At 33.9% G+C, this 24689-nt stretch overlaps 1 protein-coding gene across 4 annotated transcripts in view; it reads right to left on the bottom strand.

The window, feature by feature from the left end:
- The window catches only part of RUNDC3B (RUN domain containing 3B), a 154097-nt gene that overhangs the window by 97015 nt on the left and 32393 nt on the right, over positions 1 to 24689 (bottom strand). For 2 of the 4 annotated variants that reach the window (XM_042965617.1, XM_042965625.1), the window contains exon 3: positions 4964 to 5014. The exons of the other annotated variants lie outside the window; for them this stretch is intronic. In XM_042965617.1, coding sequence (XP_042821551.1) covers positions 4964 to 5014 — 51 coding nt within the window. The remainder of the gene's footprint in view (positions 1 to 4963; positions 5015 to 24689) is intronic. 4 annotated transcript variants of the gene reach the window in all.

Here is a 24689-nt window from a genome sequence, read left to right as displayed (position 1 = left end):
TTCCAACCACAGGAGCTCGAAACAGTAACTGGGCTGCTTTTTAAAAAATATACATGCATGGGCTCCACCCCAAGCTAAATAATCAAAATCTTTAAGGGCAGGCCCAGGCATAGGTATTTTTTAAAAAGATCACCTTGCTATTTCTAATAATTTACTTATGGTTAATTAACCAATAGAAATTGTACATATCATGATAGGAAACTTGTATTCATTATTCTGGACATTTTAAAGTTCTTTTCTTCTTGCAACCGATGTATGATCTCTACAGTGGATCAACACCTTCCTATGTGCTGACACAGCACTCTGTGCTTATTTATCCTTATAAGTGTTTACTTGATTATCTTACATACTAGGGGGTAAAATCAGTAAGGCAAGGACTGTCTTATCTGTCTTTAAATCAATCTCTAACATCTGACACATGCTTGGTTCACAGTAGGCATTCAGAAAATATTTGTTAAACAAATTAACTGGTGAATCAACACAAAAGAGATCATCTTAATTGCATATAAAAATTCGATTTTTAAAATTCTGCATATCTTTTTATAGTGACAGTTTAGAGACAATCTCAGAAGACATCCGCATGCTAAATTACAAATGTCAAACATTCTGGACAAACACACCTTTATCTATACAAATAAAAATACAAAAGCATCTACAAATCTTTACATAACTATTTCCATAACTCAATGTCTCCTTAAAAATCAAAGCTTACTACCTACAACAGAAATCTATAGGAATACTTAAAATTTCCTGTCTTCCTCTCTAATCTCTCCCTACCACTTTCCTTTGCCCCCTCTGTTCTGTGGGTTAAAAAAAAATTCCTGGTACAGTATCTCAATATACTTTGTCTTTGGGACAACATCAATTTGTTAGCCATTTGGAGAGGAGGTAAGATGCCTATTGGTTAAGAATAGATGCTTTTGAGTCGGGAGGGATCTGAATTAGGTCACCTTCTAGCTAATAAGTTAACTTCACTCTGTAAATTGAGTTTCATCTATAAGTTAACAATAATGGTAGTACCTACATAACACTGTTATCATGGATTCAATGAGATAATCTGTGTGAGGCAATTAGTAGACAGCCTGGTACAGACGTTAACAATTATTACTACAGTTACTGCTATTATCATACAAATAGTTAAAGAACCCAAGCTCCCCTGTAGTGTCAACAAAGTGGGAATGAGATGCAAAATTAAATTTTTCCCGTTACTTGCTCAGAATCTAGGAAAGTCCTTAAAATTTGCTCCCTAATTCAGCCTTTTCACATATCAACCATTTTATATTCACCTCCCCAATACGTCTCTATTCTCAATTAATTTTCTTTGGCTTCTACTAAGTAGGATCATTCCATAATTTAAGATGAGAGGTATGGTTGCCAGACTTCCAAAATGAGATCTTAAAGAAAGGGAATATTACAAGCTTTCTCTGTCAACTTTATTTTAAATCTTCTCATGAGTTTGACATGGCTAAAGAAAATAACTTAAGACGTTTTAAAATAAAGCTGTCAAAAAATCCCAAAACAATAGAACAAAGCCCCATTTTGGAGGAGAGGAAACAAAGATATCAAAAAGCAAAATCTAGGCTAAGGTTAAACAGAAGGAATGGGCACTAAATCTGTGGGACTCCAGGTATGGGTAAGATGTGTTATCTATAAGACTCTCACCCAAGAGACCATGGCAAGATTTCCCAGATTACAAACCAAGAGACTAAACAATTAACAGAATGACATATCATCATGATTTGCAGGGCCTTAAAAAAATAACCTGTAGTTATCTCCACAATACTTTTATCTACTCCGCAAACTAGATGTAAGGATAACTTGGCTTGATTCTGCCTTCCTTCCTCTTCCATGTGCATCATGTCCAAAGTCAAGTCCTGAATTCAAGACACTGAAATTTTCACATTCAAAAGAATCTGTTTTGAATAAGAGAAGGTGCATTCCCTTGTTAGAGCCTCCAAACAAACTCTCGTGTAAATTGTATATCCTAGAATTTTATTTAAATAGTTAAATTCTGCATCTATGAAAAGGTTACATTTAATTAAAAATAATGGAAGTGTTCAACTGGTCACTTGAAATATTATTATTTGAAGACAACTTTTACTTAAACACAGATTAATTGCAAAAGATGTACTGAGAGTATTAGTCTGTAATCACTATTCAACAGAAAAATCAAAAAACAAAGCTACAAGTGGATTGATCACGCCTTCAAAAATAACTATTGAATAAACAATCACTCCTCAAATACTTTCATTTCCTTTAAAATAACCATAAAAGCAAATCACACTTCAAGAAAACAACTAGTTTATATCTTGAAGAAATTTTATTCTGGAGAAGAAATACACTGTCACTAACAGAATTATTTTTAAAGCCCGTGGTAAGTGTATAATATGCTTTCAGTTATGTTTTCCTAAAAGTTAACTTTTAGCAATGACAAAGTTAACAAACTTTCCCAAACTTATCAGCATTCCATCATTTTAAGGCAAAGAAAGAAAGAAAGAGTGAAAAGTTAGCTAGACTAAAAGGTAATGTGCTACTAACCAACTATGTGGTATCCTTCCCACCAAACAGCATTATTTTCAGCACCTAACAATGGCCTGTGATCTCTCGGGTCCAATGTTATTCTAAAATTACTCTTCTAAAAATTTTTAAAAATAAAATAAAATTACTCTTCTGTATTACTTAAGTTAGATGTCTGTTCATATCATGCAATATATTTGTGTTTTGCTTATATCTTAGTTCACATCCAGAAAGATACCTTCTGAGAACAAGGACTAAATTTTCTAAAGTGGTTCTCTACTAAGTAGTGGCTAATGACACATTATCTTTTGATAATACAAAATATAAATGAATCTGTTAAGTGACTTCCTTTCTCCAGCCTTTGTATTAGTGCTTATCTATGTAAAGAGCAAATGAAAAACTGGTCCCACAAATTTAAGTCTTGTTAGTGTTATAATACATCACATCAATGACATATCAAAGACTACTACCTTGGAACTGTCATTCGACTAGACAAGCAATAAAATACAGTCCCATCAAATTTTAATTGACCGCTCTGAAAGTTTTCAGACACTTAAAGGAAAATAGTCATTTGTAGACTGATTGTTGCCAATATATTAGTATTTAGATATACAACTTTAACTTTTCACTTTAAATTTTGTAACAGCAGTCCTCAATTTCTTACTGCTAATTTATAAAACTCAGTTTAATATTTTCTATTATAGTTTTGCTAAACAGAGAAAATTCCCATTTCTGCAAAAAAGAATCTTTTCCTTTAAAAAAAAAGTACTATTATTATTTGAGGTTCATATTTATTAGATCACTCAGCTCTGAAAGTAAAATAATGACAATGATAATTAATTTTCTAAATAAAAGGTCATATATTCTAAAAAGAGGAATCAAATTTAATTAAACACTTTAAAAATACTTTAATTACATATTAAGTTGAATCTTAAGAAGAGTAAACCTAGATTGGATACTCAGTTGTACTTATATTGCTAATGCTGTATGTTACTTACAGGACATTTCAAGTAAGTCACTTAGCAACTATGAATCATAGTTTACAAAATATGATTATTATTCTTTGTTACTGACAATGTCTTATTCACTGGTAAGGAGTTTACCACAAATACCAATAATATGTATCTATACTGTAAAACTGAGTCCATTCTTAACCTTCCACGAAATTTAAGATGACCAGGTTCACCAAAAATCCAAAAATTGAGTTTGACTTAATAAGCTTTTTATCCCAGTAATTTTACCATCTTTCTGAGTAGAGTACAAAGGTTTTGTTTTTTCCTTCTACCAGTGTTTTAACATAAGGCTTAGACTACTGGCAGATTGAATTAGAATACTGAAGGCTGAAATCCATAAAGAGAGCAGCACATCAATGTGCAGCCCCAAAGAAATCAAGCATAATTTGTTTCAGTAGTGATTAAGGCTACATGTAGAGAACATGAAACAAACGAAACTGTTTAAAATGATTACTTGTGGAAATGAGGGTTAATAAGAAGACATTTGTTTTCTACTTTCTATCTTTTGTCTTAATTATAATCCTTAGAAAGAATGACTATATATTTCTTTTCTAATTAAAAAATATAACAAAAGGCTAGGTCATAAGTACAGAGCCCAGCAGTGTTTTTGCAGACAGCAGGAACTCAATTAAAAAGTTTTGAATAGGGGCGCCTGGGTGGCTCAGTCGGTTAAGCGTCCGACTCCGGCTCAGGTCACGATCTCGCGGTCCGTGAGTTTGAGCCCCGCGTTGGGCTCTGGGCTGATGGCTCAGAGCCTGGAGCCTGCTTCCGATTCTGTGTCTCCCTCTCTCTCTGCCCCTCCCCCATTCATGCTCTGTCTCTCTCTGTCTCAAAAAGAAATAAAACGTTAAAAAAAAAAATTAAAAAAAAAAGTTTTGAATTAAGTGAATAAAAGCATGCATTCTACCTGGGAGAAAGGAAACTAAGAAATATATTCCCACTAATGGTTCAAGAATGGCAAAGAAGTTATTGATACTGCCCATGTATGTTTCATTCAGTGACTGTTAAAATCACACAGCTTCCCTAAGCCCCCAGTTTGCATGTAATACAAATATTATTACACAGTAGTTACAAAAACGAGGAAATAACTAATAATTATATCATTAAGAGTTATAATAAAATGTAAATTACACTGATAGACGTAATTAATAAAAGTCATTAAAACCATGGAACATAGAGAAATGTGGAGGGGGTCACTGAGAAAGGAAGGAGAGTAAATAATTATATTGAGTGGGTTTACATCAAGATATTAATTTAAAAATTAGCATAAGCATATTTGTGCTCTCTGGATTAACCAAAACAAAAAAAGAAAGCTTTGCAAAACCCATGCAATGTACTAAAAAAGATCACTTAACTGATATAGCCCTCCCCAGTAAGTCAATTCCATGCTCCCGCGCAGCTCAGTGGCGGGAGACATCACCAGCATAGAGTACCTTGAAGAGGTATTTGGAGATGAGCCAGCCATCTGCAACTTTGGGATATCTCTTTAAAAAAAATAAACAACAACAACAACAACAACACACAGATATTTAAGAAACCTGCTATCAAGTTTACAATTGCAAAGTGAATAGCCCAAATAAGATGGCTACACATTATCTTGATGCAGTAAACACTAGTTTTACCTAATAAATAAAATGAACTCAGTTAAGATGAATATGAGATACACCTAGCATGTAAATCAAGTTGGTCCCTTGTATCCTGTTCTACTGGAGAAGGGAAGGTATTTGCGAGTCACAGAAATAGGTTCCCTGTTTGTGTCAGGGCCATCATTCTTCCCAAAATTGATACGCCAATGTTGACAGGGCAAAAAGAGCAAAAGCTTGAATGAATCTGCTAGCTTTGCACCTCAGAATTTATAAGATTGGTTAGGAAAACTAACTACTTTTAAACTATTAATATTAAACTATACAGCTTATAACATTTTCAACTGTAAAAATATATACACTTTCTACCTGGTAACTTTTGTAAAAGTTACAAGCAAACTCATTTTAAAGATCAGCTGTCTTGCTTTTTTGGCCTAAGAATAGTTAGTATGTTTTTTTTTCTTTTGTGAATTATGAGAACACCACTTAGAGATCAAGTAGAGAGTTGTTCAGTTTAAGGAATGTTAACTAAATGCCTGGTTCATGCAAAATACGTCTTCTACATCTTCCAATTATTGTTTAACAACCACCATGTGGAAAAGTACTGTAAATTGTTGCTATTGTTTGAAAATTCCTAGTATAATTATACAGGAAAATTTCAAAGCCAAATTTCTAAAGTCGCAGTCCCCCAAAATGATCTTTTCGTCTCTCATAACCAAACACTGAAATCTCCAACAGGACATGGTCCCATATACCTTACCAAATATTTATACCTTTTATGAAACCAAACAAAATCAACTGCACAGTCAGTAATGTATGAAAATAAAAGTTAGAAGACATATATAGTTTGCACTATTGGCTACATCTATGTGTCAACCACTCACTCTCTATCCTACCTCAATGTATAACATTTTTAACCAACATTAAATTTGGAAACACATATCCAAAAGGAATTATAATTTGGTACCCTAGTTGAAACATGATGTTTACAACATCATGTTGTTACTACAACTACCAGAAAAATGAAAATGTCTCAGCACTGAAATTAAGTCAGAATAGAATGCTTTTCATTGCAAATATTAAGAATACCAATTCTTAATGTTTAAACCACAATTATTATCTTTGCCCTAAAAATAAGTTATGTGTATTATTTGTAGTCATTAACATAATCAAAAAAGCTATCAATGTAAAAACAATTTCTATGAAAATCTTAAAGAAATTTTACTTCAAAAAATGTATCAAATAAGGTGTATCATGTCCAGATTTATGTCATGACTTAACCCCTAGTATGAAGTAAGAAATAGTTACTAACTCTACTATAAATCACAATTTATAGATTAGGTTTTTTTTTTTAAAGCTGTTAGTATGTTAGCCTTTATGTCCTCATTATGTAAAGTTTTTATTTTGGCTGTAAAATATCACGCGAAAATTTAACAAGTTAAAATGCTGGGGAGCCTGGGTGGCCAAGTCGGTTAAACGTCCTACTTTGGCTCAGGTCATGATCTCACGGTCCATGGGTTCAAGCCCCATGTTGGGCTCTGTGCTGACAGCTCAGAGCCTGGAGCCTGCTTCAGATTCTGTGTCTCCCTCTCTCTCCGTCCCTACCCCACTCACACTCTGTCTCTCTCTCTCTCTCTCTCTCAAAAGTAAACAAAACATTAAAAACAATTTTTTTACGTTAAAATGCTTTCACTTATTTGTAGGACTTAACTGCTTTAATCATAATATAGTATCTCACTCTAGGTCAGTTATAAACAACCAGAAGCATCCAGACCAAATAACCATCCACTAGATTCCAAATTATCTGTAATCAAATTTCAACACTGCTTTCATTTTGTAGATGAGAAAGAAGAGGCCCAGAGAGAGTCTGCCTAGACCCATTTCTGTTCGCTGTAATTTCATGCTGCTCTATTCATAAGACAAGATTTGACAGATAGAGGAGAATCAGTCAACTGGTTTTCCTGGTTGATTATGAGTTCTCAATGATAGCCTCAGAAATAATGAAAGAAAGAAAGAAAGAAAGAAAGAAAGAAAGAAAGAAAGAGAGAGAGAGAGAGAGAGAAAGAAAGAACGAACGAACGAACAGGCAATAAATATCTAGTGTGTCTGGGGTGAATATTTTTCATACAAAATTTAAATTCTTAGCACAGTTGTTGCCAAAAAAGTAAATAAGTGAACCACAAATCACATTATTTTAGAGTGGCTCAAGGAGTACTGTTTGGAAAAAATGTTCTCATTTGCAACTAAAATAAAACCCTTTGTTATAAAATATAGTAATGTTAAGAGAAAGTGAAACAGTATTTTACCATTAAGTACCTTAGAAAAAGTTTACACAAGACCAAATAAACCAAATAAACAGAAAGTGTTTTAGTTCAAAAACAAAATTCATTCAAATGCACCATTACAACCATATCACACATAGTTATAGTAGGTGTTAACTTAATTTCTGAGATTTCAGCCAAAGAGTCTACTCAGAGATGGATATAATAAAAGAATATTTAATCACACTGAAAACAGAATTTTCGAACCCAAACAGTACTGAACTTTCACAAACAACTGAAAATAAATGCAACTATAATCTTTTCATTAATGTGGAAACTGGCCCTCAAACAGAAAAGATTACTGACCACAAGTAAATCTGCCTTGGTGATAAGCTGAATTTAATTCTAATGCATGAATATGACATTTATTCTTCAATTTTTTGGCAACAAATGTGCCTCTCTCTCCATCCCTACCCTGCTCATGCTGTCTCTCTCTCAAAATAAATAAATATTAAAAAAAAATCTTTTTAAATGACATTTATAGGTAGATGGTAGGTGCATTAGAAACAAAACCATTTGTTCATTCACTCAATAATTTTTAAAAACGGAGTATCAAAACTTTGAAAACATTTTACATTTTAAGAGTCATAGTGACTTTAAAGGAAAGACATGTAAAAACAATTTTAATAAAATAAAAATATTAAGTTACATGAACAAACAACTCCTGAAATTAGAAATGCGGAAAGATGTAGAACATAAAATTATTATGATGCCTTACAAAAATGAACTAAAGTCCATTAAACTATGCAATCTCCTCCCTGTTCTGTAAAAATGAGTAATATGTGAGCAATATTTGAGCATTAAAAGTGATCAAAACTGTTGAATTTATATATTAAAAAATTTAATGAGACAGCAACTTTCCATTACTTAAACAAAATATAACTTGATAATTACAAGTACTGTAAGTTACTCTATGCTAATTCCACAAAAATCATCAGGTCAAACTGGAAATATTGCATTATTTTTCTGGCTACAAATACAGATAAATAAACATAAGCATGAACTACCATCAGAAACCATTAATTCCTGCTAAATCCAAGAATCTGTATTATCTGGTAGAATTATAAATTTCTTTCCCTCTCTCATGTATTTAAAAAAGATTTTCAAAAATATCTGAGGCAATGTTATCAATAGTAGATATTATTTAAGTATTGTCATAGTATTTTTTTCTATGTGGTATTCACATTCAGAAGCCAAATCTAAATTTGGCATTCTTAACTTAATGGGGTTTGGAAGTAAAGTTCATGTAAAATAAACCTGAAAAAAATCCAAAAATAACAAAGATTAAAACCACTAGTATATCTCTCATTCTGTAAATAAATAAATATTTAAATTGGGGGATTAAAATTACTCCTTGAAAATTCTGGTTTGGTTGTAAAACATAAAGACCATTTTGTCTGTATCTACAAATAAGTACAAATACTAAAGACATTTTTCTTGCTCTTCACCCGGAAATGCTTACAGCAAATACAGTAATTAAGAGTACTACCACTACACTCATATGGCTCCAAACAGAAGCAAATATCCAAGTATGGGGGGATTATGGGTTTTAGAATTATAAACATTCACAAATTATACAAAACATTATAAAACCAAAAGAAGAAAAATATTTCAGATGTTTTAAAACAGAAATAATAAACACTCAAATAAAAAATAAGCAGAAAATAATACCAATAGTAATCATGTAAAAAGACCACCAACAGGGAGAAAAAAAAAAAAAGCCATTATTGATCAAAATGGGCTACATTAAAGCTAGTTCCATGTGATGTAAAAAGTTTTTGTTTTTTTTTTTTCTATTCTCGGGTTATTAAGAAAACTCACTCCAGAAAACAAGCAAAGGTCATAATCAGAAAATTACAAAAAAAGATTTTTAATAAACATGAAGATATACTCTATCTCATTTGCAAATAAATGCAAGTTAAAATAACAGAATATTTAATATATTTCATATCAATAAAAGGCCAAAAAGATATTTTCCCCTATCAGGTTAAAAATTTTTAATGTTAACAATGATACAATGAGGACATGAAAAAAAATAACAATTATATACGTTATTATTGGTACAGCTTTTCTGGTAGACAATGTAGCAACATATATTGAAGTAAGAGTATATAAATCAGAATGTACACCCTATGATTTCAGTAATTGTAACTCTAAGAATTCATTAGCTAGTATCACTAACAGGAAATAATTTTAAATAAATCAGAAAACTACATAAACATAAATGTTCAGGGATAAAACACCATGCTTATGAAAGAGAAAATTAGGAAATAATAAATAAGATATTAATTATGGTTAATTCATGCATTAGAATATTATTCACTTGTTAAATATGAAATGGAAATATACACAAAAAAAGAAAACATTTGTTCAAACAAAACGTTGTACATGAATATTCACAACAGCATTATTTGTGAGAGAAAAAAAGTAGAAACAATCTAATGTTCCTTAACTAGATACACTAAGTGTGTTATATCCATATAATGGATAGCCATAAAAGGATGAATGAACTACTCCTACACATTACAACATGCACGAACCTTGAAAACTTTATGCTAAGTGAAAGAAGCCAAACACAGAAGATCATATATTTTATAATTTCATTTACATGAAATATCCAGAATAACTAAATCCATAAAAACTGAAAGTAAATTAGTGGTTGCCAGGGAAGTAGGGTGGAGAGAAAAGAAGTAACCACTTAATGGGTATAGAATTTATTTTTAGGGTGATGAAAATGTTCTGGAACCACGCAGTAGTGGATACACTAAATCAGTATTTAGTATATACTGTGAATATACTATATGTGAATATACTAAAAATCAGTGAATTATACATTTTAAGATGGTTAAAATCATGAGTTTATGATACATTAATTTAATCTCACTTGAAACTACTAAAAACAAAATTAAATGGAAAATACCATATGGCCATGAAAAGATGCCTACAATACACTAAGGGCAAAATACAGATCATAGCAAAGGAAATACAAATATGTATACATGCATATGCAAATACATATGTAATATATGTAATAGGTATGCCAGCTGCAATTTATATCTGGAATTTCTGGAAGATTTTATTAATACTTCCTACAGCTTTAAATTTGAATATCTTGTCACTTTTAGGAGGAGTAGGGGGAAGAGGAAAGGCAAAAAATGATTGGTAGTCCAAGAAGATAAAAAATACATACAGAACAAGATTAAATTAAAAAGTCAACTCAAATAGTCTATATGGCAGTTATGGAATAAAATCCTAAAGTGAAGAAAGCAGCTTTTCAAAAGGCATCAGAAAAACAAGAAATAATCATGGCTACAAGTTTAATAGTAAATACAGTATAGGAATAGAATTTAATTGAAAAAGATACAGGAAGAATATAGAAATCTGAGTAACACTTAAATTTTGTCAGTTACTAATTGTTTCTATCATACTTGCTTTAGAAACTAAGGCTTTTTGTCTTTAGATTCTATGTGTTTACTTATTTACTACTGAAACTTAAGTGTACTGTATTATATAGAGGTTAATTTTATTTCCTATGCAATTTAAGACACTGAACCAAATATACTGTGCTACATACCATGTTTCAAGAATTACTTGAATATTATGATTTTCTGAGATACAAAATCTGCTGGAGCTTTCCTAAATTTCCAAGTGAATAACTTAAAAGGGTGTTTCTCAGAATGGCCTTGTCCATTGTCTAAAAGCCAAATTCTCCTAACCTTTAGGGCCACTTTCTTATCTCTTATATCATGTTTTGGCCTAAGTATATGGGTTTTTATTGGTGAGTTGCGTTCCTATGTTACTACAGAAACAATTCCAGTCTCATTTTGTGTGCAAGCCAAGAATCAAAAGTTGGAAGACCTTCAAAATGAACAAAGAAAATTCAAAAGCCACATGAACAGGTTTATATTTATCCATTGTTTCTAACAGTGTTTATATGATACTTCAAAAGGTGGCCTCATGGGGAGGTAACTATTTATCATCTAAGTCAGGAAGAGCTTTGAGGTTCAAGCCAGTGTTCCTGAGCAATGCTAAGTATCATAACAGTTCAACTGTATTGGAGAAATTCTAAAGCATCAAGTCACAGGCCTTCTAACTTATTTTAAGAATCTGAATCCAGACACTGTTAGGAGAAAAACGCAGAGATGATTATTCTTACATCAAGGACTCTTGTTTTCCAACAAATATTCACTGAGTGCCTACCATATCCCAGGCACTAGAGATAGGGGATACATCAATGAAAAAAACAGACAAAGATCTTAGCCCTGGTGAAGCTTACATTTTAGTGGAAGTAAAGACAGACAATACACAATAAACATAATAACTAAGTCACACAGTACATTAGAAATTAAGACTTAAAAAAGATAGTGCAGGAAAAACAGGTCAGGACTGCTTGGGGGTGAAAGGAAGGGAGGTGAATTCGAATCTAAAATATGGTGGAAGGGTTTAGGCCTCAAAGAGAAATTTTGAAATGGATAGGGGAGTTAACCATGCAGATGTGTAGGAGAAGTATTTTCTGTACACAGGGAGTAAACACTGTAAACCAAGTAAACACTGCACCAAGGCAGGAATGCGCCTGGTGGAGTCAAGAGAAAGCAAGAGACCGATGAGGCTTAGAACACAGTAATGTAAAAAGCAAAGAGGGGTCCACTGTACACAAGTACAACCAGAAAATAATATTCAGAATTGAGGCAAAATCTAAATTGAATGTGAGTCAGCAAGGCAGTGTTAATAAGTACAATTAGCAGATTAATTCACAGGAAATTTTTTATTGCTGAGTTTACCCACTGTATGGATATATATAATAGTTGACTTAGCCATTCATCTCATGAAGGAAATTTGGGTTGTTTCCAATTTTAATGATTATGGATAAAGCTGCTGTAAACAGCTCTTGGTGTAAATATAAGTTTTCATTTCTCTTGAGTAAAGGAGGGTCTCATTATATTTGATCACTGTTTTCTTTAATAAATAGTATCTTACTAATTGATAGTCTGCAGTCCTCTATGATACTCAGAAGGTTTTTCATTCTAGTCACTTATATTCCATATAACCTTTACAAGATTCACTACTATATATCCCATCCCCACACCTTCTAGCTGAAGTTTAGACAACTGTTTCTGACCACTTTACTACTAAATTTCATATTTTTCTTAAACTGTCTAAACAGTTTAGTCTAGACTACAGTCTATAATCAAAGTCACAGATAACATCTTAAAGAATTAAACTTTAATTTTAATTTGAGCCACTTTTATACTTCTTTCCTGTATAAAGCCTTTCCTGACCTGTCCAAGCAGAATTAATTCATTATTCTTTTGTGCTACCTCATGCTCATTAATACTTCTATTATAACGCAGTGACACTACTATACACCTTTATTTGTTAATGTAACCTCCTTCTGCCCTCCAACACAGAATAGAGTTTCATATGAAAGCATACCTTAATTAATCTCCCGAAACCCCAGCACAGGGCCTATACTGATTACTAAATAAGAGAGTGGGACAAACAGAATAGGTATGTGTATGTGAAAACAATCAGGAGAAAAAGGCAAAGTGGGGGAAAAAAAAAAGAGGAAAGTATAGGTGAAGTGCCCAATTTAAGACATATACTCCAGAAGAATAGGAAACTCATGCTATGATTCACTTTCAAAGGAGAGGAAAAATAAGAGTTACATTTAGCCAAGGAAAATGTGGAAAGGTGATGGTAAAGGAATGCTCTTTGGGGTTTCTTTTTTACCGTGTTGTATGACAAACCACCCAACTCCCTCAAGCAATTGGGGATCAAAGAGTAGGAATTTTAAAAATTATCAATGAAAAAGTGGTATCTTTCCTCATTTCAAAATATTTTAATGGGCAACACTAGAATTTGGATGAGTTATATTTTTTAATTTACAGTAAATATAATGTTGGTGTATAGTTCTATCATTTTTGAAAAATGCAAGGAGTAATGTAACCAAGACCCTAAGATATGTAACAGTTCCATCATCAAAGAACAAAACAAAACCAACAAACCATAAAACAACAACTCCTTCATGCTGGTGCTATATAATCAATACTGCCCCTCCTCCTACCCCCTTCCCCCCCAACTCTAACCCATAATCCTATTCTCTGAAACTACAGTTCAGTCTTTTTGACAATGTCATATAAATGGAATCATACAGTATCTAACTTAGTCTTGCTTCTTTCATTTAACATAATGCATATGAGATTCATTCATGTTGCCGTGTGTAGAAAAGGGTTTTTTCCTTTTTATTGCTGACTTTGTCCATTGTATGGATACATATAATAGTTGGCTTATCCATAGATCTCATGAAGGATATTTGGGTTGTTTCCAATTCTAATGATTATGGATAAAGATGCTGTAAACAGCTCTTTGTGTAAATATAACTTTTAATTTCTCTTGAGTAAAGGAGTGGGATTTCTGGGAAACTGTTTTGCATTCCCACAAGTAACATCTGAAAATTTCCACACATCCTCATCAGAACTTCATACAGGTATGTTGTAGCACCTGCTTGTGGTTTTAATTACATTTCCAAAATGACTAATGAGGTCAAGCATCTTCTCATGTGATCACATGGCATGTGTGTATCATCTCAGGTGAAGTAGCCATTCAAATCTTTGGCCCATTTTTAAAGTGGGTTGGTTGTTTTCATATTATTACATATGTACAGTTCTCTGCATATTCTGGATCCAAGCCCTTTGTCAAATATGTGATTTGCAGCTATTTTATCCCAGCCCATGACTTATCTTATTCTCTTAACAATGTCTCCTGGAGGACAAAAATTTTAATTTTGATAAGCTTCACTTTATACTATTTTTTGGCTTTTATGGATTAAACTTCCATTGTTGTATCTAAAATACATTAGCCTAATTGAACATAACAAAGGTGTTCTATAGTTTTAATATTTTTGTACTTTTAAATTTAGTCTATGATCCATTTTGAAATAACTTTTGTATACAGTGTGAGGGATGGGTCAATGTTCATTTTTTGCATACAGGTATCCCAGTGTACCTGTTAAAAAAGATTACCATTTCACCAGTGAATTTGCCTTTTCATCTTTGCTAAAAGCCAATCAAGAATAGTTGTGTGGATCTACTTCTGGACTCTATTCCATTCTATCTCTCTACCTACCTACCTACCTATCTGAGCTTTCACTAATAACACACTGTTTTATGCAGTGTATCCTGACAGTAAGTCTTAGATAGTTTCAGTATACGACTTTGTTCTTCCTTTATGAAACTGTTTGGTCTAGTCTAGTTATTTGTCTGGCCATATACAGAATTAGTCTGGTATCTACAAAAAAGCCTGCTAAGAATCTGAGATTGAATTGAATCCATAGACTAATATCGAAAGAAGTGACATCTTAATGTTCAGTTTTAGAAGAATTATCTTGTCCAAAATGTCAGCAGTACTGAAGTGGAGAAACCTTGTTGCAGACTTCTATAGATGCCTACTGCAGACCAAACATTTGTGACCACCCATTGTCAAAACCTAATCCCCAGTGAGATGGTATTTGGTGGAGAAGCCTTTGGGAAGTAATTAGGTCAAACACCCTCATGAATGGCATTAAGGCCTTTATAAAACACACCACAGAAAGTTCCTTTGTTCCTTCTGCCATTTGAAGACAAAGCAAAAAGATGGTAGCTACAAACCAAGAAGCAGGCCCTCACCAGACATATCTGTCAGTGGCATGATCTTTAATTTACCAGCCTCCAGAAATGTGAGAAATACATTTCTGTTATTTATAACCACCCAGTCTATGGTGTTCTGTTATGGTAGCCCAAACACAATGGTTTTTAAGGAAGTTCTCTTCTAATAAATACTTGATTGGTGAAGAGCTTTTATCGTAAATTAATGTTGAATCGTTGTCAAATTACCTATTGAGATGATTCTATGATTTTTATTCTTTAATCTGTTAATAAAATGAAATACATTCATTGATTTTCAAATACTAAAACGACCTTTAAGTTCCGGCTTTGATTTGTTAATATTTTATCAAGGATTCTAGCGTCTATGTCCACAAAAAGTATCAGTGTATAGCTTCCTTTTCTTGTGTAATTTTTGTCTAGTGTTGTATCAGGCTAATGCTGACCTCATAAAATGAGTTGTTAAGTATTGTCTCTTCTTTTGGGGAAAAGAATGAGGAGGATTGCTATTATTTCTTTGTTAAACAGTTGGTCACAATCAACAGTGCAACTATTTAGGCCTTGAGTTTTCTTTGTTATAAGGTTTTTGGCTACTAATAGATATAATATTAGTTAGGTTATCTATTTATTTGTAAGTTTTGTTAGGTTTGTCTGTCAAGAAATCAGTCCATTTCATAGGAGTTGTCGAATTTACAGTCAGAATTGTTCACAGTATTCACTTATCTTTTGAATATAGAGTCTGCAGTAAGATGCCCTCTTTCACTCTGATACTGGTAATTTGTGTCTTCTCTTTTTCTTGGTCAGTCTAACCAGAGGTTTATGAATTCTATGAATGTTTTCAAACAGCTTTCATGTCATTGACTTTATCATTTTTATAGTTTTTTTATTTCATTGATTTCTACTTCGTGTTTTTGTTTGCTTTTGGCTTAATCTTCTTCTTTTAGTTTCCTAAGGTAGTAGTTTAGATTATTGACTTTAGACCTTTCCTCTTTTCTAATACAATATTTTAATGCTTTAAGTATCTTTCTAAGCACAGTTTTAACCACATATCACAAATTTTGATATAATGCATATTAATTTTTCATTCAGTTCAAAATACTTTCTTTTTATTATTAAAGAATTTATTTTCTTTTAAGTTCACCCATTTCTCCTATCTTCCCATCCCTCACCTCTGGCAGAACCAATCTATCTATTAACTTTGTATTTTAAATTTATTTTTTTTTAGACTCCACATATTAAGAAAGAGCATATTTTTCTGTCTTTCTTGGACTTACTTCATTTAGTGTAATGCCCTTGAGGTCCATTACATGTTGTCAGAAATGGCAAGATTTCATTCTGTTTTTTTTTTTTTTTTTTAAGTCTGGATAATATTCCATGGTGTATATATATACCACATCTTCTTTATCTGTTCATCCTTTTATGGACACATAGGTTGTTTCCATATCGAGGCTACTATAAATAATACTGCAATGAACATGGGGGGCACAGATACCTTTCAAGTTAGTGTTTTGTTTTCTTCAGATAACAGAAAGCAGAATTGATGGATCATATAGTTCTATTTTTAATTTTTTGAGGTACCTCCATATTGTTTTCCATAGTGACTACACCAATTTACACCCCCACCGACAGTGCACAAGTGTTTCCTTTTCTCTGCGTCCTCACCAACACTTGTTACTGCTTGTCTTGGTAACAGACATTCTGACGGGTGTGAGGTGATTGTGGTTTTGATTTGCATTTCCTGATGAGGAGTAATGTTGAATATCTTTTCATGTATGTGTTGGCCATCTTTATGTCTTCTTTGAAAAATGTCTATTTAGATGTTCTGCCTAATTTTAAATCAGTATTTGTTTTTGCTATTGAGTTGTAGGAGTTCTTTATATATTTTAGATATTAACCCCTTACTAGATACATGTTTTGCATATATTTTCTCCCATTCAGTAAGTTGCTTTTTCACTTAGTTGCTAGTTTGCTTTGCAGAAACTTTTAGTTTGATGTAGTTCCCACTTGTTTATTTTTGTGTTGCTTTTGCATTTGGTCTCAGGTTTAAAAAATCACCACCAAGACTTATGCCAAGGCGCTTACAGCCTATGGGGTTTCTTCCAGGAGTTTCTACAGGTCTTGGATTTGTCTTTAATCCATTTGGAGTTATTGTATACAGTATAAGAAAGTGGTCCAGTTTCATTCTTTTCCTATGGCTATCCAATTTTATCTCAGAGGCTGTCCTTTCCCAATGTTTATTCTTGGCTCCTTTGTAATAAATTAATTGGCCATTTATATGGGGAGTTATTTCTGAGTTCTCCATTCTGTTCCACTGATCTATGGGACTGTTTTCATGACACCACCATGCTATATTAATTAATAAAGCTTTGTAAGATAGCTTGAAATGAACATAGAATTTGTGTTTGCATTTATTTGTGTCTTTTTCAATTTCTTTCATTATTGTCTTATAGTTTTCAATATACAAGTCTTTCGCCTTGATAAAATTAATTCCTAGGTATTTTATTCTTTTTGATGCAACTGTACATGGGATTGTTATCTTTCTGATAGTTCATCACTAGTGTATAGAAATACAACATATTTTTTAAAAAATTGTTTTATTTATTTTGAGAGAGAGAAACCATGAGTGAGGGAGGGGCAGAGAGAGAGAGAATCCCAAGCAGGCTCTGCAACCATTAGCACAGAGCCCAATGTGGGGCTTGAATTCATGAACTGTAAGATCGTGACCTGAGCTGATATCAAGAGTTGGATGCTTAACCAACAGGGCCACCCCTAAGATATCTGTTATCCTGCAACTCGACTGAATTTGTTTATTAGTATCCTGCAACTTGACTGAATTTGTTTATTACTTCTAACAGTTTTTTAATGGAGCCCTTAGAGTTTTCTATACATAAAGTCCTGTCATCTACAAATATTGACAGTTTTATTTCTTCCTTTCTAATATGGATGCTTTTTATTTCCTGTTCTTGCCTAATTGCTCTGGTTAGGACTTCCAATACAATATTGAATAAAAGTGTTAAGAATGAGCATCCTTGTCTTGTTCCTTAATTTAGAGGAAAAGCTTTCAGCTTTTCACTGCTTCGTGTGGGGTTAACTATGGGCTTGTCATATATGGCCTTTAATATGTTGAAGTGTGTTCCCTCCTATATCTACTTTGTTGAGAATTTTTATCATAAATGGATGTTGAATTTTCTCAAATGCTTCTGTGAGGTAATCATGATTTTTATTCTTCATGTTGTTAATGCAGTGTATCATACTGATTCACTTGCACAAAGCTGATGTTGTATCAGCTCTGTATCCCTGGAATAAATCCTACGTGATCATGGTGTAGAATACTTTTAATGTGCTATTGAATTCAGTTTGCTAATATTTTGTTAAGGATTTGTGCATCTGTGTTCATGAGGGATACTAGCCTTTAATTTTTTTCTTGTGATATGTTTTCTTCTATGATGCATTTTCATTTTCCATTCAATTTAAAATACTTTGTAATTTTCCTTGAGACTTCTTCTTTGACCCATGAGTTATTGACAAGTGTTTTTTTTTTTTTAATTTTCAAATTTTGGTGATTTTTCAGATTCTCCTGTTTTTAATTTCTAGATTATTTATAATCAGAGAACATACTTTATATGATTTCAATTCTTTAAAAAATTTTAAAGGTTTGCGTAATGGCTCAGAATCAGATCTTTCTGAATACTCTATTTGCCTTTGAAAAACACACATATTCTGCAGTTGTTGGATGAGCTGTTTTATAAATGTCAGTTAAGTCAGTTGGTTGATAATATTGTTCAGGTCTTTTTTGTCCTTACTGATTTTAGGTCTACTTGATCTATATTAGAAAAGGATTACTGAAGTTGCAATGTATAATTGTGGATTATTCTATTTTCTAGTTCTCTAGTCAGTTCTAACAGCTTTTGCTTTTTGAAGCTCTGTTGTTTAGGATTTATCTTCTTGGCAAATTGACTCTCTTTTTACTATGTAAATGTCCACCTTCAATCCCACCAATTTTCCTTATTCTGAAATCTATTTTTCCTTATGTTAATATAGTCAACTCCAACCTTCTTTCAATTAGTTTCTGCACGCAATATCTTTTTCTTTTACCTTTAAGTATCTTTGTCACTATATTTAAAGTAGGTTTCTTTATATATTGAGTCTTTTTTTTTTAAATGTTTATTTTTGAGATAAAGAGAGACAGAGTGTGAACAGAGGAGGGGCAAAGAGAGAGGGAGACAGATTCTGAAGCAGGTTCCAGGCTCTGAGCTGTCAGCACAGAGTCCAACATGGGGCTCAAACTCACAAACTGCAAGATCATGACCTGAGCCAAAGTCAAACGCTTAACTGACTGAGCCACCCAGGTGCCCTATGAGTCTGTTTTGTTTTTTTTTTTTAACTCTGTCTCTTTTAATTGGTGCATCATTTATATTTAAAGCAATTTATATTTTATATAATGTATATTTAATGCATTTAGTAATATGGTTGGATTTAGGTTTACCATTTTATTTTCTGTTTACTCCTTCATTTTTTCTGACCTTCTTTCAGCTCATTTGAGTATTTTTAATCTCAATTTTAATCTATTTTAATCTATTTACTGGCTCTTGGGGTAAGTCTCTTGGTATTTTTACAGTTGTTGCTTTAGCGCTTACAATATAATATCTCATCTATAACAGTCTAGAGTTTTTAATTTACTATTTGAAGTAAAATAGATGACCACATTGGTCCCTTTACTTTCCATTACTTGTTTTAAGTGTCCCTTATACATGAAAAGATAAATGTTAGTAATTTTCACTTACAATAGTCATGTTTTTAAAATATTCAGAAGAAAAAATATCTGCTATGTAACTTAGATATTCACCATTTCTATTGTTCTTTCTTCATTCATGAATTCCAAGTTTCCCTCTGGTATCATCTCCCTTTATGAAGGGAAGAGCTTTCATTAGCATTTCTTTCAGATCAGGGGTACTAGTAACAATTCTAGTTTTCCTTCATTGGAGTATTTGCTTTGCCTTCATTCTATTAACCTATGTTTCCACCAGAGATAGAATTCTGAGTTTTCAGTTTTTTTCTTTTAAAACTTTAAAAGATATTGTTCCACTGCTTTCTGCTCTCTTTTGCTACTGTCCAACAGGTTTCAGAAGCTCTGTTCTTCAGGATGGGTAATTTCTACTGATCTAATTTCAAATTCATAAACACCTCTATTATCTCCATTTTGCTATAAAGACCCACATATTCAATGTTTTATTTCAGATATTGTACTTTTTTGTTCAGATATTGTACTCCATTTGTTCATTTTGGAGTTTTGTATTTCTCAATTCAGAACTTCTATTTTTCTACTCATTTCAATAACGTTTACATGGGGAAGCCAAGTAAGATGGGAGAGGAGTATGGCGACCCTAAGCTTGCCTCCTACCCCACACAGCTAGATAAATATCAAATCATTCTGAACACCCAAGAAATCGATCAGAAGTCTTAGAGAACAAAGTTGCACATCTACAAACAGAAAAAAAAAAAGACCTGGGGAAGGTAGGAACTGCAGAGAGTTGATTTGGGAGAAAAGAGTCAGAGTAGCTGCAGTGGGGAGATATCTCTGATCATGGAGACATAGGCTAAGAGTGAAGGAAAAAAAGAGTGAAAATAGCACAGAGGAGTGCTCAAGAAAACTATTCCCCAAAATGATTCACAGGTAAAAGCAGAAAATTTCAATACCACCAGTTTTTATAAATAGCAGAGTACAGAGTCTGAAGTTTCAGAGGTTAGTGCCTGGCAATGCTTTGACAAGGAAGCACGGCAGAGCCCCAGGAGTAGGCAGCAAGTATGAGGACCTCCTGGGTCACCAGGGGAGAAACAGTTCCCCTGCATTTGGTAGAGGTGACAAGGCCTCTCCACAGGCCAAAGACCAGGCAGGAGCCATAGGTCTTCCCAGTTCAACAATACAAGAACAAAGACACGAAGTAAGGGCAGCAAACCCTGGCAACAGCTGTGTGTTGCGATTTACCATAAACTCCAAACTGCTGTGGCTGCACAGTCATCCAGCTGGTTTCTAGGACAAGGATGTATTGACCAGAGTGCAGCAAGATGCTCCCCCAAAGGACCAGCACAGGTCCCAGCCACAAGGGTCTCTAAAGTATGGGGTTTTGAAACACAGCCTGGCCGGAAATAAAACCCACAAGGGTGGCATGGCCTGGCAAGTCAGGGATCTGACAAAATCTGGGGACAAAGGAGGGATTACTGATTGCACATCCATGAGGGTGTGAACTTCCCGCTCCAGAGACTAGACAGCAGGGTGAAGCCATTTTCACCTCTAGCTCACCAGCACAGATCAACCTCAGTAAGTTAAATAGTGCCATCAAGTGGAAAACAGAGCCATTACACCAGGTTCCACCCCTGTGCCTCTCCATTAGGGCAAGTCAGCCTGAGAATCAAAACAGCAGCCCCCCACCCTACACCCAGAAAACCAGCATAAACCCCTTCCATGCACTAAGTCTAGTGATCATAGAGTGCTGCAAAGCTTCAGCATTAGGGGAAACAGGATCTAGCTTCCTTAGTTTTTTTTGTGGTTTGTGTGTTTTTTTGTTTTTGTTTTTTCTTGGATACAGAAAGAGCAAATTTTTAATTTTATTTAATTTTTTACTTTTTATCTTTTTTGTCCTTTTTTGTTTTCTATCAAGTTTCTCTTAACAATCAGACCAAAACACACCTATGATCTAGCTTCCTTTATTATTTTAAATTTTTTTAAATTTTAATTTAGTTTTGTTATTACTTTTTCCCTTCAAAATGACAACACAGAGAAATTCACCCCAAAAGAAGGAGCAGGAAGTAGAACTCACAGCCAGGGATTTAATCAATGCAATATAAGATGTCTGAACTAGAACTTATAAAAAGTCTAGCTGGGCTTGAAAAAACCATAGAAGACTCTAGAGAATCCCTTACTGCAGAAATAAAAGAGCTAAAATCTAGTCAGGCCAAAATTAAAATGCTATAACCAAGATGTAACCTCAATAGATGCCGTAACAGCAAGGATGGATGAAGTGGAGGAATGAATTAGTGATACAGCAGATAAAATTATGGAAAATAATGAAGCTGAAAAGAAGAGGGAAACAAAGGTGATGGATCATGAAGGTAGATGTAGGGAACTCAGCAACTCATTAAAATGTAGTGACATTCATATCATAAGAGTTCCAGAAGATAAAAAGAGGGAAAAGTGGGCAGAAGTTTTATGTGAGCAAATTATAGCTGAAAACTTCCCTAATCTGGGGAAGAATGCAGACATCAAAACCCAAGAAGCACAAAAACTCCCATTAAATTTAACAAAAGCCGTCCACTGCCAAGCCATATCATGGTCAAATTCACAAAATACTCAGACAAGGAAAGAATTCCCTTGAAAGCAGCAAGGGAATTAAAAGTCCTTAAACTAGGGAAGACAGATCAGATCCATGGCAGATCTGTCCACAGAAAGTTGGCCTGCCAGAAAGGAATTAAAGAATATATTTGAGGGGTGCCTGGGTGGCTCAGTCGGTTGAGCGTCCGACTTCAGCTCAGGTCACAATCTCACAGTCCGTGAGTTCGAGCCCCGCATTGGGCTCTGGGCTGATGGCTCAGAGCCTGGAGCCTGCTTCCGATTCTGTGTCTCCCTCTCTCTCTGCCCCTCCCCCGTTCATGCTCTGTCTCTCTCTGTCTCAAAAATAAATAAACGTTAAAAAAAATTAAAAAAAAAAAAAAGAATATATTTGAAGTGCTGAATCAGAAAAATATGCAGCCAAGAATTCTTTATCCAGCTAGGCTGTCATTCAGAATAGAAGGAGAGATAAAAAGTTTCCCAGACCAACAAAAACTAAAGGAGTTCATGACCACTAAACCAGCCGTGCAAGAAATATGAAGGGGGATGGGGCGCCTGGGTGGCTTGGTCAGTTAAGCATCCGACTTCGGCTCAGGTCATGATTTCACGGTCCGTGAGTTTGAGCCCGTGTCGGGCTCTGTGCTGACAGCTCGGAGCCTGGAGCCTGTTTCAGATTCTGTGTCTCCCTCTCTCTCTGCCCCTCCCCTGTTCATGCTCTGTCTCTCTCTGTCTCAAAAATAAATAAACGTTAAAAAAAAAAATTAAAAAAAAAAAAGAAGTATGAAGGGGGATTCTTTGAGGTGGGGGGGGGGAAGGGGACAAAAAATAGCAAAAACTATAAAGGTACAGAGAACATCACCAGAAACACAAACTTAACAGATAACACAATGGCACTAAGGTCTTATCTTTCAATAATCAGCCTGAATGCAACTAGACTAAATGCTCCAATCAAAAGACAGATGCTATCAGAATGAATAATAATAAAAAAGATCCATCTATATGCTGCTTACAGAAGACTCATTTAAAAAAAATTGTTTTAATGTTTATTTTTGAGACAGAGAGAGACAGAGTGCGAGTGGGGGAGGGGCAGAGAGAGAGGGAGACACAGAATCCAAAACAGGCTCCAGGCTCTGAGCTGTCAGCACAGAGCCTGATGCGGGGCTCGAACCCACAAACCATGAGATCATGACCTGAGCCGAAGTCGGATGCTTAACCAACTGAGCCACCGAGGCGCCCCTATAGAAGACTCATTTTAGACCTAAAGACATCAGCAGATTGAAAGTGAAGGGATGGAGAACCATCTATAATGGATGCAAAAGAAAAAAAGCCAGAGTAGTTATATCAGACAAATTAGATTTTAAACCGAAGACTGTAACAAGAGATGAAGAAGGGCATTATATCATAATTAAGGAATGTATCCATCAAGAAGATCTAACAATTATAAATATTTATGCCCCCAACTTGAAACACCCAAATATATAAATCAATTACTAACAAACACAAAGAAACTCATTGATAATAATACGATAATAGTAGGAGACTTTAACACCCCCACTCACACTAATGGACAGATCATCTAAGGAGAAAATCAACAAGGAAACAATGGTCTTGAATGACACACTGGACCAGATGGACTTAACAAATATATTCATAACATTCCACTCTAAAGTAGCAGAATACGCATTTTTGCAAGTATGCATGTGGTATTCTCCAGAATAGATTACATACTGGGTCATGTACCAGCCCTGAGGTACAAACACAATGAGATCATACTATGCATATTTTCAGAACACAGTGCTATAAAACTTGAAGTCAACCACAAGAAAAAATTTGCAAACACCACAAATACATGCAAGTCAAAGAACATCTCACTAAAGAATGAATGAGTTAACAAGACATTAAAGAATTTAAAAAGTACATGGAAGCAAATGAAAATAAAAACATGACAGTCCAAAACCTCTGGATATCCAAACCTCGATAGTCCAAAGGCAGCCTTAAGTGGGAAGTATATTGCAAAACAGATCTACCTCAAGAGGTAAGGAAGGTCTCAAATACACAACCTAACTACATATCAAAAAGCTAGAAAAGGAACAGTGGAAAAATAACAACAACAACAACAACAAAAACAACAACAACAAGTCAGTGGAAGAAGGGAAATAAAGACTAGAGCAAAGATAAACGATATAGAAAGAAACAAACTAGTAGCAGAGATCAACAAAACTAAGAGCTGGTCTTTCAAAACCATTAATAAAATTGATAAACCTCTAGCCAGACTTATCAAAAAGAAG

Source organism: Panthera tigris, chromosome A2 (assembly GCF_018350195.1).
Source record: "Panthera tigris isolate Pti1 chromosome A2, P.tigris_Pti1_mat1.1, whole genome shotgun sequence".
NCBI classification, from domain to species: domain Eukaryota; kingdom Metazoa; phylum Chordata; class Mammalia; order Carnivora; family Felidae; genus Panthera; species Panthera tigris.
Note: the sequence above shows the minus strand (reverse complement) of the source record. Positions and strands in the feature narration are given on the sequence as shown.